General features: G+C 42.8%; 1 protein-coding gene across 1 annotated transcript in view; it reads left to right on the top strand.

The window, feature by feature from the left end:
* GALNT11 (polypeptide N-acetylgalactosaminyltransferase 11) overlaps positions 1-14206 on the top strand; it is a 52645-nt gene that overhangs the window by 30496 nt on the left and 7943 nt on the right. Inside the window, exons 5-8 of the mRNA XM_077491179.1 lie at positions 2431-2556; positions 3835-4084; positions 12255-12372; positions 12601-12753. Coding sequence (XP_077347305.1) covers positions 2431-2556; positions 3835-4084; positions 12255-12372; positions 12601-12753 — 647 coding nt within the window. The remainder of the gene's footprint in view (positions 1-2430; positions 2557-3834; positions 4085-12254; positions 12373-12600; positions 12754-14206) is intronic.

Below are 14206 nucleotides of genomic sequence, written 5' to 3'. Positions count from 1 at the left end.
CTTTAATGCGATAATGTAATTTTTGCTATATTTTAATTTTCATTAAAATAATACCTGGTAACTCTCCCATGAAGATCCTTTTGTAGACACTTCCTGTTATGCAGGGGTCAAGTTCTGGGGAAAAAAGTGTGGGAACTCCCACCCAAGATCCACTCGCCCACCAAAAAATAAAAAATGATACCCTCATATGCATGAATGATTCAAAAGTGGTATTTTTCATGCAATTTTCATATTGTGTGTGTGTGTGTGTGTGTGTGTGTGTGTGTGTGTGTATGAAGCTTAACTGTTAGTACATAAAAAAAAAAACAATCCTCAATAAACATAAATACGGTAATTCTCGGAATAATCAGCATTCATTCAATTGTGCTTCCATGCAAATGTGAACATCATGTTCTGATCTTTATTGGGGAATATTATTTTGTATATAGAGTGTTTATGTGGTGAGTTTACACTTATCATTGAACAGAGTTTGGATAACACAGGGTTAAACGGAAAGGTTATAAATTAACTGCACATTATCTGGACAGAATGCTTGGGGAGATAGTGATGTGTTCCTGCTTAGGAGATGTATGTTAGCTTGGGGGGCTGAAAACTCGGCAGGGCTCCAACACACACTCGCTGCTATTCCAACCCTTCACATATTGCCACATAAACTTCCCTCCTGGCATTAAACTTTGCCAGGTATTGTGCTCAGCTTACCACTCCAAACTGATGTTCCTCCCTCAGCTCACCTCTCTCCCTGCATGTCTTGTGAGCAGAATAGCTGTGCTCCTCCTCTGGGTTCTCTCATTATTTGGCACTGAAGATAGAAGAGGGGGGTATTCAGCGGGACACACAGAGCAAGTATGCAGGAAACTTGGGGGGGATGAGGAGACAGAAAATCATGAGGGGCGGGCATCACGAGAGGTCTGACTAAATACAATCTCTTAGCAGCAGAGACCTGATCTACCCGTCGGCTAGCTGTGATTGACAGGTAGATCGGAGCGGAAGCTGTCATGGGGCGCCCTACTGGCAATGCCTGAATGGTCAGGTGTGCGGCACTTACCATTGCGAGCTGTGTTGGCAGCTGCTGGTGTAGCATGCTTCAAAGTCTTGCAGGACTTGGCTGCTAATGGAAACTGAGTTCCTGTTGTGGAAAAAGTACAGGAACTCCGTTCCCATGCATTCCAGCAGGACTTGAGCCCTGCTGTTATGTCACCATTAGAAAACCCACAATGAGAAATGACGTGCAGCAGTTAGTAGAGAAGTATGCAGATATAGACAGATCATGGCTGCTTAGAGATTGCAGGAGATCGTCATTGTTGATATGCCAAAAATAATAATAAAAAAAGTTTGAAATGTTGTTTTTTTTTTTTTTCAATAAAATGGCAAATATTTTTTTATATGCTTCCTTTTTGTTTTGCTGTTGGCTGTGCATAAGAGATGGAGCACGGAGATAGAAGTGTATAAGAATCTTTGTGGGGCTCACCTGTATTTATGGGGAAGCTTTGTCAAATATTGAAGGGAGAAATTAGAACCTGCTGTGGTTGGCTCCCTTAATGTCCTGTGAGTACAAGGATATGTTTTTCATATATGACTCAGTATGCTGCTACATTCCTGCCATGCCAGATAGTAGATATACTGTACATATAAAAATACTTGTGGGTTTGCAGCCTGAGACCACCCAAGCTGAAAAAAACGTTTTGGGTAGACTCCATAAGTTTGATCCTCTGACAGGTTGTTAAAATCATCTCAAACCCCCCTTAAGACGTTAGCTTAGTTAATGCTGAAAATTCAGTTGGGTAGAAGGTGGTGCTACCGTATTTGGCAGCATAAAGCCAAATGAGGTATATCGGCTCACAGGTTTATTATTGTAAAGACAATTTTAACGGCTCTTTACCAAACTGTGCCATTTCAGGTTACTGTAAGGCTAGGTTTTGATGTGCAGCAACATTGTCATGCTTCTGAAAAGCGATCCATGGTCGGAATAGCGTTTTTTTTTTTTTTGGCTTTTGACAGGCAGTGAGGAGGAGGTTTTAACTTTGTAAATGCTGCACCATCGCAACACTACTGTGTGCACCCCAATTCAGTTGAATAGGTTGCATTCATCGACAGTGCGGCCCATTGAACCTTGCTGCTTAATGGGGGCGGGGGCCAAGAGTGAAAGAAAAAAGAGGGTAGGAGGAAGGGAAATAAAAAGTGGGGGACGGATAACAAAACTAAGGGTGGTGCAAAGGCTCCGCCAGGGTCAGAATTTCAGGGAAAGTTGTCTTATCAGATGAATTTAGGGTCAAAAAGTGCTTTCCCTTATCTCAGCTTTGTTTTTACTAAACACCCCCCCCCCCCCATTAAATTTTTACAATGGAATACATGTGCAGAGAAAAACTGGTATGCAGTAAATGATATAGTTGAAAAAAAATCATTAGTGCTAAGAGATTTTTATTCTTTCAGATGACTTGAAGATGCAGCTTGATGACTATATTCAAGAGAGCCTTCCAAATAAAGTGAAGCTGGTGAGAAACAGACAGAGGGAAGGTCTGATTCGTGGAAGGATGGTCGGAGCGTCTCATGCTACAGGTGTGGCCAATTATTTTGCGTGATTGATTAAAAAAAAATATGTTGTAGCTTAAAGCGAAGCAATATTAAACCCAAAAGCAAACCATTTTATATATCGCAGCTTACCAATTCTTAAACATGACTGCTGCATTCATTTTCTTTTTTAGACTCTCCTTTATTTTCACCAGGTGATATGGCCAGTAAGTCTGTTGTTTACAAGCTCACTGCAAATATATCAGTTAAAAGTATTGAGACAAATCACTTACCACTGACGGGGGTGCTTACAATGGTCAACTTTTTATTTATTCATGTAAAACTGTTGTTGGAACTGCAGTGCGAGCTGGTGTTTGGCTTCAATGTGTTTAGTGTTTCTAAATCTTCTAGTACATCTCACATTCCCCTCCCCTAGATTAACAATGCTGTTGTCCAAAGGTTTCCCTGTACTCCTTCATCCAGAGTGGGGGTGTGTTACTGGCTAGATCACCAGGTGAAAACTGAGGGGGAAAAAAGCCTTAAAGTGGTTGTAAACCCTTACAAACCACTTTGACCTACATGTAAGCCTAGATTAAGGCTTACCTGTAGGTCCAAGAAATATCTCCTAAACCTACACGGTTTAGGAGATATTTGCCAAAACACAGGCACCGCTGTCTACGGCACATGCGCCATAGACAGCAGCGCGCAGGCGCACTGAGCGCATCGCTGTCAACGGCGATATGATGTGAGTGGCGGCTCCCGCGCACGGGAGTGACGTCATCGCGGCTTCATCGAATTACAGTGGCAGAGCAGCGAGACCCACCAAGAAGATGGATGCTCCGGACTACAGGGGACAGCGGTTACTTTGTTGGCTCCTGTGTCAGGTAAGTGACATAATGGACTACTATGCGATGCATAGTAGTCCATTATGCTTTACCTTTGCAGGGAATCAAAGAGGAAGTAAACTCATCAGGGTTTACTTCCTCTTTAACAATAAAACTAATACAGCCATTACATTTAAGGATTGGTAATCTGCAATATGTTACATTTTTGGTTTTAATGGCGCTTTTGAATTTTAGGCCCCTCTACCATGAAAAGGAACTGCCTGCATGCAGATGCAAAGAACACCTGTGCATCCCGTGCGGGTCAAGCCTGCCCTTCACACAGGTGTATACATAGATATGCCAGTGGGAATTAGGCCTTCAAGATGATGTCATAGGAAAAAAAAAAATCTGAATGTGGATAGAGCAGACAAATTTCAGCTTAAATATTAGAAAGCTAAGTTCTTTATGTACAGAATTTTGACCCCAATTCTTGTGTTTGCAGGTGATGTGCTGGTTTTCCTGGACAGTCACTGTGAAGTAAATGAGATGTGGCTACAACCATTGCTGGCACCAATCAAGGAAAATTCTAAGACTGTGGTGTGTCCAGTCATTGACATTATTAGTGCCGACACACTGATGTACAGCTCCTCCCCTGTTGTACGAGGGGGATTTAATTGGGGTCTTCATTTTAAGTGGGATCCCGTGCCTCTCTCAGATTTAGGAGGACCAGATGGATTCACTGCTCCTTTCAGGTGATGGATCTTCATTAGATGAATTGTTGCAAACTGAAATGGTTCATCCCTCATCAAAATATCTATTGTAGCATTTAGAGGGATTTAATCTTTGTTTTATTGATTTTTAAACCCAGTACATCAAAGAGAAGGTAAACCAGTGTTATGGCACATTAGCTCGAAAAGGCACATTGTACGAATGACATTTTATAAGCATAATACTACATGGTATGAAGACCTCACATATCGGGTCCAATGGACATTGGACAATCTAAGGTGTACATCAGATCCAGATATGAGACAAACCTTAGCACGTTGGCAAGTAGTAGGTAGGTCCCAATATCGATAAAATGCATAACATGAAAAGACGTATAAATAAAAGAGTCAATACTTTAGGGCTGCCTTTTTCATCCAGGGTGCCCTCTGTTTTTTTTTTTTTTTTGTGTTTTTTTTTTTTTTTTTTTTGTATTTTTTTTTTTTTTTTTGTGTTTGTTTTTTTTTTTTTTTGAGGGGTGCCTTGGCAAAATACAATAAAAATTTCCCAAAAATTTGTATACAAGCCAGCGGATTGATGAGGCCTGCCTTTTAGTTACACCAAGCCACATTGTGCACCGTTACAACCTTCAAGCCGCTGGCCTTCTAACAGGGACCTTGGAAGCCTGAACAGCATCCTTGTTTGCCCCTCCCCTGCCCCTCTCCATCATCACTAGGGTCACAATAGCTGAGTGAGGGAGTGAAGTTGAGGGAAAAGAGAAACATTGGAATACTAGTCAGTACCAGTATGCAAAGATATATTTACTTTGTAGGAATAAATGACCTCTAATGTTGGGTGCTCTACGTGTGTGGATGTTGCTGCATTATGTAAAACTATTAGTTTAGTTTTTTTTTTTTACATTTTAGAATGGGAGGCCTTGAGATTGTCCATAATTTAAAAAAATGGTGTCTTGACTGAAAAAAGGTTGAGAAATACTGCTTTAGGGCAATGACTATAGGTTTATAATAAGTCAAAAGACTATGGCATCTGTTTATAAACCCTCCACTGAGGTATGAAGATGGCAAACTGGTAAGAGCTGCCTGCACTTCTGCATATTAGTGAAAGGAGACCTTGGATGAAGTCAATGTCACTGCCATAAGTCACACTGGTTACACCTATACTTAGGATGTAACAACATGTTCAGCCTTTTCCCCCAGTCCCCCACCCCACACCCTGTCAACATTTTGAAAACAGTGCTGAGCCCCATGTGGGCACGTATTTCATTCACAAGTTCCTGTGAATTAAGACAAGTACCATCAGCCACTGCGGCTGAAGGCTTGTAGTTCTCAAGGAGCTGGAAGGACTCTGGTGAGCGCTCTCATACGCCATTGATCTTCTTCCTCTCAAGTAACTCCCTGCCCGTATCGGAATTATAGTAAGGTTTTCTTCTTCTTTTTTTTTTTTTTTTTTGCCCATCTGATATTTTTGATTTGGCTGGTTGATGGCAGCCCAAACCATATGCTGGCTTTCTTTAAATACTCTAGTGGTGAGCTGTCTTCTCTACATATCCCAGTTGTGCACACATTGCAAAGCCTAACATTGGTGTCGTCCTCTTCCAATGGAGACTTTACAATGTAAAGTAAACCATAAACTGCAATGTCTAGCTTTGACAGATCAAACGTTTTTTGTTATTGTGGTACTGGGCGGGTTTATTGCAAAAATATAGGGCAAGCTCTTTCAGAAAAATATGAAGTTATAATTCTTTGTTGTATTGATCTTATGTTTTTTTTTTTTTTTTTTTTCAGACTGCTCCTTTAAAGTGTTTGTTACCCTAAAAATAAATAAAAATCCTGTTCCCCTAAAGCGTGTTATACAGCACGGTGCTTGTGCTGTGTAATTTGGCCTCCCATATCGCCTAAAAAAAAAACTGGCTGATCCTACCTGGCTATACCCTCCCCCCTGTAAACTGACTCCCTGCTAACCCACCCCCCTTCCCTCCTGCTGCTATTATAACTACAATAAAAAGCTCAATCTCCTCTGTAACATAATGTTACGTGTGCCTGTGTTATATAAAAAAGCTTCCGATTTGTACCTACAGTGGTGTGAAAAAGTGTTTGCCCCCTTCCTCATTTCCTGTTCCTTTGCATGTTTGTCACACTTAAGTGTTTCGGAACATCAAACCAATTTAAACAATAGTCAAGGACAACACAAGTAAACACAAAATGCAATTTGTAAATGAAGGTGTTTATTATTAAAGGTGAAAAAAAATCCAAACCATCATGGCCCTGTGTGAAAAAGTGATTGCCCCCTAAACCTAATAACTGGTTGGGCCACCCTTAGCAGCAACAACTGCAACCAAGCGTTTGCGATAACGTGCAATGAGGCTTTTACAGCATCCTGGAGGAATTTTGGCCCACTCATCTTTGCAGAATTGTCCTAATTCAGTTACATTAGAGGGTTTTCGAGCATGAACGGCCTTTTTAAGGTCATACCACAACATCTCAATAGGATTCAGGTCAGGACTTTGGCTAGGCCACTCCAAAGTCTTAATTTTGTTTTTCTTCAGCCATTCGGTGGTGGACTTGCTGGTGTGTTTAGGATCATTGTCCTGCTGCAGAACCCAAGTTCGTTTCAGCTTGAGTACACGAACAGATGGTCGGACATTCTCCTTCAGGATCTCTTGGTAGACAGCAGAATTCATAGTTCCTTTTATCACGGCAAGTCTTCCAGGTCCTGAAGCAGCAAAACAGCCCCAGACCATCACACTACCACCACCATATTTTACGGTTGGTATAATGTTCTTTTTATGAAATGCAGTGTTCCTTCTACGCCAGATATACTTGGACACACACCTTCCAAAGAGTTCCACTTTTGTCTCATCGGTCCACAGAATGTTGTCCCAAAAGTCTTGGGGATCATCAAGATGTGTTGTGGAGAAATTGAGACGAGCTTTGATGTTCTTTTTGCTCAGCAGTGGTTTTCTCCTTGGAACTCTGCCATGCAGGCCATTTTTGCCCAGTCTTTTCCTGATGGTGGAGGCATGAACGCTGACCTTAACTGAGGCAAGTGAGGCCTGCAGTTCCTTGGACGTTGTTGTGGGGTCTTTTGTGACCTCTTGGATGAGTCGTCGCTGCGCTCTTGGGGTAATTTTGGGCGGCCGGCCACTCCTGGGAAGGTTCACCACTGTTCCATGTCTTCACCATTTGTGGATAATTGCTCTCACTGTGGTTCGCTGGATTCCCAAAGATTTGGAAATGGCTTTATAACCCTTTCCAGACTGATAGATCTCAATTACTTTCTTTCTCAATTGTTCCTGAATTTCTTTGGGTCTCGGGATGATGTGTAGCTTTTAAGGATCTTCTGGTGGACCTTACTGTGTCAAGCAGCTCCTATTTAAGTGATGCCTTGATTGTGAACAGGTGTGGCAATAATCAGGCCTGGGTGTGGCTAGAGAAATTGAACTCAGGTGTGGACAACCACAGTTATAGTATGTTTTAACAAGGGGGCAATCACTTTTTCACACAGGGCCATGATGGTTTGGATTTTTTTTCACCTTTAATAATAAACACCTTCATTTACAAATTGCATTTTGTGTTTACTTGTGTTGTCCTTGACTATTGTTTAAATTGGTTTGATGTTCCGAAACACTTAAGTGTGACAAACATGCAAAGGAACAGGAAATGAGGAAGGGGGCAAACACTTTTTCACACCACTGTATATCAGAGCGCCTCCCGACACTCGCGTAACTCCTTGGCTCTCTCTCTCCTCCCCAGCTGACGTCAGTGGCAGTGCTAGGCCCCGTTCACTGGAGCTGTCAGCCAGGCAGAGGAGAGAGCCGAGGAGTCACGTGAGCGCCAGGAGCCACTTGGATAAAGGTATACATTGGCAGCTTTTTTATAGGGCACGGGGGCACATAATATGTTACAGAGCGGATGGGAGGTTGTTGTTATATTATTATTATATAAACAACCACTTTAAAGTGCAGACTTTTCAGTGTATCTGTTTGCTTGTACATCGTACAGGCAGGCAGACACACATTGACAGGAAGAGACAATGAACTACCAGAGCACTCAACAGCGCCATGGTACTTCATTGAGAACTGCAAGCCGACAGCCGCAAAGGCTGAGGGTACTTGTAGGTAATTAGAAGACTCTGGATGGCCACGCTATGAATAAGCACTCTCTGTAGTGTGAAATGCGTCAACTGTTGTTTCTTCTTGCTGTGATGTCACTTGTAGTGCTCCTGTGATTTTTTTTTTTTGAATAAAGGCACCGATTTTGTTTTGGAGTGCGGCCATCCAGAGTCTTCTAATTACCTACATTGTCTGCATGCTGTGGCCCGCACCCAGATCTCTCTGCCTGGAGAAGCTATTTTTGTGCTTTCTGGATCTGCCTAGAGCGGTGGTACTTCTCTTATCTGAGGGCACTTGTAGTTTTCCCATTCACAGAACTCATTTATTTATTTTAAATAGTGATCAGGGGAAGAATCCCCCCCCCCCCCCTCCCCACCCGCTGTCACTAGAAGCAGCGGATCGGGCAGCAGCTGCAGGAGATGGAACATGTTACATGTTCTACCCTAAAAATGGGTAGAACATGTAAAATGCTCCCACAGATGAACTTATGCTTTAACTATATGAAAATATTGATTTCAGCAGATGCACTCTGGTACTCCTTGTTGTGCCTCCCAACCCTCACATGGTCCATCACCACGATAGGGGACCTTGCTGATCCATGCTGAGGTGTGGGAAGCAGAAGGTATGAGCCCAAGCTAAAGATGGAGTGCTCTATAGTCTATATGAACAAAGAGTGCCCACTTTTTAAAATATGCCTATAGATTGATAGCTGTAAAGTGAAGACGGGTTCACTTTAATACCTAGGCAATTTCATGAACACATGCATAGAATAATGGCTCGTGCCTTCAGCAGGAATAAGGTGGCTCATACACAAAGTCCCTAGCCTCTATCCGTTACGTCTGTCCTATGAATGAGAACACAATCTCTTCCGGCAACCACATTCCTGGAATTTCTAAACCAGGGATTATACACACATAAACAACAATACGTTGATTGAACTGTGGATTTATTTTCATGTACTAACCACCAGAATACATCGCTTTACTCCGGGATCGCTGTCATAGCTGCTCTTGTACTTTATGTCCCAGATTGGAGAAAGCTGGGTTTTAGCTCTGCCACCCTCTCATACTGATGTCCAAGCCAGCACCTGCTGTAATATGAATACATGACCTGGCTCTTGGTATCTGCCTGGAATCCAAAGGATTCATTTGACCAAAAACAGGATACTATTAGATTCTATTAGCTGGATGGGATTTTGGAAAATGTTTTGTGGTTGTGTTGGCCGCAAGTCTGTATTCCTGTAAATATAGAGATCTGCAGTATGGAAGTGATTTTAACTTTCCAGAACTGGGCTGAGCTAAAAACAGTTTCCCAGCATCAGCATACCATCATCTTGTGTTTATCTACCACACTATTTATATTCAAAAGTGTAATGGTATCTTATGATTAATGTTATGTATAGTTTTTTTCCCTCCCATAGTGATTTAAATGTCCACCTATACCCAAGACCCTGGGGGTGATTTATTAAGGAATGGCGGGTGCTCACCTTGCAAAGTGAATTTTTCACTAAGTTTAATAGATGAAGCTGTGTACACTCTAAGGCTAGGTTCACATTGCTGCGATGCGGGAACGCCGCGAATCCGCGGCGTTTTCCCGCATCGCACACCTCCCGCCGGCAGTTCACACTGCCCTATGCGGACGGCTGGGGGTGTCAATGTTATGTTAATGACACCCCCAGATCCGTCGGCATATCGCAGTGCGATCTGCCGACTCGCACAGGAATCGGATCGCATGGTGTGAACGCCCATGCGATCCGATTCCGTTGCGGACCCAAAAAAGGGTCCCATGCGAGTTTGCTGCGGGACCGCTGCGAGTTCAGCCATACTATCTGTATGGCTGAACTCGCAGCGCTACGGAGATCGGATGTGATTTGCTGTGCGAATCACATCCGGTTCTCCCCCCGCAGCAGTGTGAACCCAGCCTAAAGCCCATCTCCAGAAATTGATACTTTTTAAACCTTGTGCCACATCAAAACTCACCCTGTTTTGTAATAGTCCTGCAGACTCTATATTTCTGAAATGCCTTCAGACAGCGGCATTCAATAAGCTTGGTGAACCCAGCATGATCAGCCGAGGAGTGCTCCTGGAACAATCATATGCAGGGAAATTTAATTTAACATGTGGGCAACACAGTGGTGTAGTGATTAGCACTCTCACCTAGCGGTAAGAAGGGTCGCTGGTTCGAATCCCAACCACGACACCACCTGCCTGGAGTTTGCATGTTCTCCCTGTGCCTGCGTGGGTTTCCTCCAGGTACTCCGGTTTCCTCCCACAATCCAAAGACATGCAGGTAGGGTAATCCGCTTCTGTTCAAAATTGGCCCTAGTATATGAATGGGGACCTTGGATTGTGGGCTCCTTGAGGGTAGGGACCGATGTGAGTGTGCAGTGGATAGGGACAATTGTAGACACTCAGGTTAAACTGGATGGACTGGTGTCTTTATTCAACCTAACTAATTATAGTTTCATGGTTATTTTCATAGTGAAAATAACTATGAAACTATAATTCACATTATGATGATAATGATATATTTTGCATACTTACTTTGGGCCAGCTTGACACAATTTAAGTATGTATATGTGACACCTAATCACCCTCTGTGGAAGCTGTAAATTACTGTAGTAGACCAAGCTACTACAGTTATGGGTGTGGTCTTCTGGGTGCTGTGCCAAGTGGCTGCGCTTCGGCAAAGTAACTATGAAGGGGTGCTTGCTCACCACGGCCACCATTTGGAGATTGTGTTTTTCTCAATGAATGGAAAGTGTTCCACCCACGGGGTGGAGATCCTGGTAGCCATGCTGAGCTAGTGACCCCTGTGGTTACTATGCACTCGGAAGACTGCAGCCATCTCTGTACTAGCTGAGGTTACTATGGTAATTTAAAGCTTCCACAGAGGCTGACCAGGTATCACATATGCATGCCGGCATATGCAAAATATATCTTCCCTGGAATTCCGCTTTAATCTGATTGTTCCCCACAGCTAAGCTATGATCTAAGACGCGTAGCCAGTTTTTCAGCCAAAATTAGACAAACTTGTGAGCAGGCAGCCACATGATCAAAAGCCTTTGATGATGGAATTGTTGTTGCCTATAGCAACCAATTATATTCTTCCTTTTCTGCTTCCAATGCCCTATGCTAATTGAATTTGGTATCTCTGGACAAAGTTTTTTTTCAGACATCATCTATCAAGGGTAGGCAAGCCTGGGGAGGTGAAGATTTACCTGAACAACATGGAAGAGAAGATCATTTGGGTGGAGCTTACTTTTTTTTTCTTTTCTTAAGGGTAGTAGAGTATAGCTAAACTCCAGCTCCTGCTCTCCTACACACAGCCCTAGTGCATCTTCCAACCATGAAGCAATAGCAACACAATGTACCCTCAAAGCAGCCAATAAGGAAATTGTGACTTCTGACCAATCACAACAACCTTCCTCGAGAAGGCGAGATTAGCCGGAACCTCCTCCTGGCTCTTGCCTGCTTGCCCCTCCGGCTACCATCTGACAGGAGTAGTGCTGCTGTTGTCACCACTCCTATCAGTGGGTTGATACAGACAGCAAAACCCAGTTGCAATTTACCCGTTATATGGCCATAAGAGATTATCGTGACCTGGACCTCTCCTGGTGGTTCTGAATGCACAGAGTATAAATTACAGCTCATGTGTTGTGATGTGTAACAAGCAACCATTAGTACTGTTGTCGAATTAATACATTTATGTACATCTATGAAATCATCCAGGGCTGATTGTCATGTTTGCAGATATATTGGCAAAACATCCTAACATGTACAGCAACTTTAGTCTGCCCTTCCAAGCTTCTGATCAAAACACAAACCCTTGTGTGTCATAAAGCAGTGGTTCTCAACCTCAGTCCTCGAGTACCCCCAACAGGCCACGTTTGCAGGTTTTCCTTTATCTTGCACAAGTCAATGGCTCGGTATTTTGGACAGCTATTTTATCTAAGAGAAATTCCAAAAACATGGCTGGTTGGGGGTACTTGAGGACTGAGGTTGAGAACCACTGCCATAAAGGATCCAGATTTGCCCTTCTGTTATTTAAAAAAAAATATATGACTTAGAATTTTGGAATTCCAGGTCTCCCACAATGGCTGGAGGTCTCTTTGCAATGGACAGGGAATACTTTAATACACTGGGCCAGTATGACAGTGGCATGGACATCTGGGGTGGAGAGAACCTGGAAATTTCATTCCGAGTAAGTACACTTTGTGAGATGTTTTTAATTTTTTTTTTTTTTTTTTTTTTCTGGTTCAATTTTGTGATTGGAGTGCTTCTAAGATCTTAAGTGCTATACCTCCTGGGTCAAGTGTTTTTTTTTTTTTTTGTTTTTTGTTTCTTTGTTTTTTGTTTTTTTAACCCCTAGATTGATTTGCAAATTGAGATGCTGAGAGTAAGTAAATATCTGTTTTTTTTTTTTTTTCAGATCTGGATGTGTGGTGGAAGTCTACTCATAGTACCTTGCTCCAGGGTGGGGCACATCTTTCGTAAGAGGCGTCCTTATGGCTCTCCAGGAGGCCATGACACTATGGCCCACAATTCTTTACGTTTGGCGCATGTGTGGATGGATGACTATAAGGTAATGTCTGATAATCACACCAAATATTTAAAGACATTTTGTTTGTAAGTAAACTATGACGTTTAAATGAATCACATATTAACCCTTGTTAAGAACTGTTGTGGTATGCAAATGTCTTAAGAGAACTTTGTTTAAGCATTCAGCTTCTCTGGTGCACTCTTGGAAAAACCATTGCTTTTCAAAGGAATTTTAGGGCCAGTCTTCACCCTTTAGTCTGTTTGCTTTGAGGTTCCAATGACAGGCTGTGCTATCCTGCCATTGTTGACCAGCTCAAGGTTTTGAGTGTAGCTCATCCCCACAATGGGGGAACTGCAGACAAGTGCCATTCAGAGGATGGTTTGAATTTTCTCAATGAATGCAAAGTAATCTCTGATACAGAGAAGTGGGGCAGTGATGTCATGCTCTCCACCTTGTCCAATCAGTAAATGCGTTGCATTTTCTAAATGGCACCCATGCTGAGGGGCCAACATCCTGTGTTCACAATGCAGATGGGCAGGCACAGAAGCTAGTGGAGATCACTGTAATATCGGTGTGTACTACAGTACGTTCCAGCTTCTAGAGGGTTCCCATAGGTATGGTCTATGCAAAGGTATATTGGTCCAAGCTAGACCAATGTACAGTATCTCACAAAAGTGAGTACACCCCTCACATTTTTGTAAATATTTTTATTATATCTTTTCATGTGACAACACCGAAAAAATAACACTTTGCTACAATGTAAAGTAGTGAGTGTAGAGCTTGTATAACAGTGTCAATTTACTGTTCCCTCAAAATAACGCAGCACACAGCCATTAATGTCTAAACCGCTGGCAACAAACGTGAGTACACCCCTAAGTGAAAATGTCCAAATTGGGCCCAATTAGCCATTTTCCCTCCCTGGTGTCATGTGACTTGTTAGTTTTACGTTTCAGGTGTGAATAAGGAGCAGGTGTGTTGTAAATTTGGTGTTATCGCTCTCTCTCTCTCATACTGGTCACTGGAAGTTCAACGTGGCACTTTATGGCAAAGAACTCTCTGAGGAGCTGAAAACAAGAATTGCTGCTCTATATAAAGATGGCCTAGGCTATAAGAAGATTGTCAATACCCTGAAACTGAGCTCAAGCACGGGGGCCAAGACCATACAGTGGTTTAACAGGTCAAGTTCCAAAGGCCTCTCCATGGTCAGCCAAAAGAGTTGAGTGCATGTGCTCCACCTCATATAGAGGTTGTCTTTGGGAAATAGACATACGAGTGCTGCCAGCATTGCTGCAGAGGTTGAAGGGGTGGTGGGGTCAGCTTGTCAGTGATCAGGCCATACGCCGGATGCTGCATAAAATTGGTCTGCATGGCTATTGTTCCAGAAGGAAGCCTCTTCTAAAGATGATGCACATGAAAGCCTGCAAACAGTTTGGTGAAGACAAGCAGATTAAGGACATGGATTACAGGAACCATGTCCTGTGGTCTGATGAGACCA

The sequence above is a fragment of the Lithobates pipiens genome, unplaced genomic scaffold (genome assembly GCF_037356315.1).
Source record: "Lithobates pipiens isolate NorthernLeopardFrog02 unplaced genomic scaffold, aLitPip1_a1.2 Scaffold_19, whole genome shotgun sequence".
Classification (NCBI taxonomy): Eukaryota; Metazoa; Chordata; class Amphibia; order Anura; family Ranidae; genus Lithobates; species Lithobates pipiens.
Note: the sequence above shows the minus strand (reverse complement) of the source record. Positions and strands in the feature narration are given on the sequence as shown.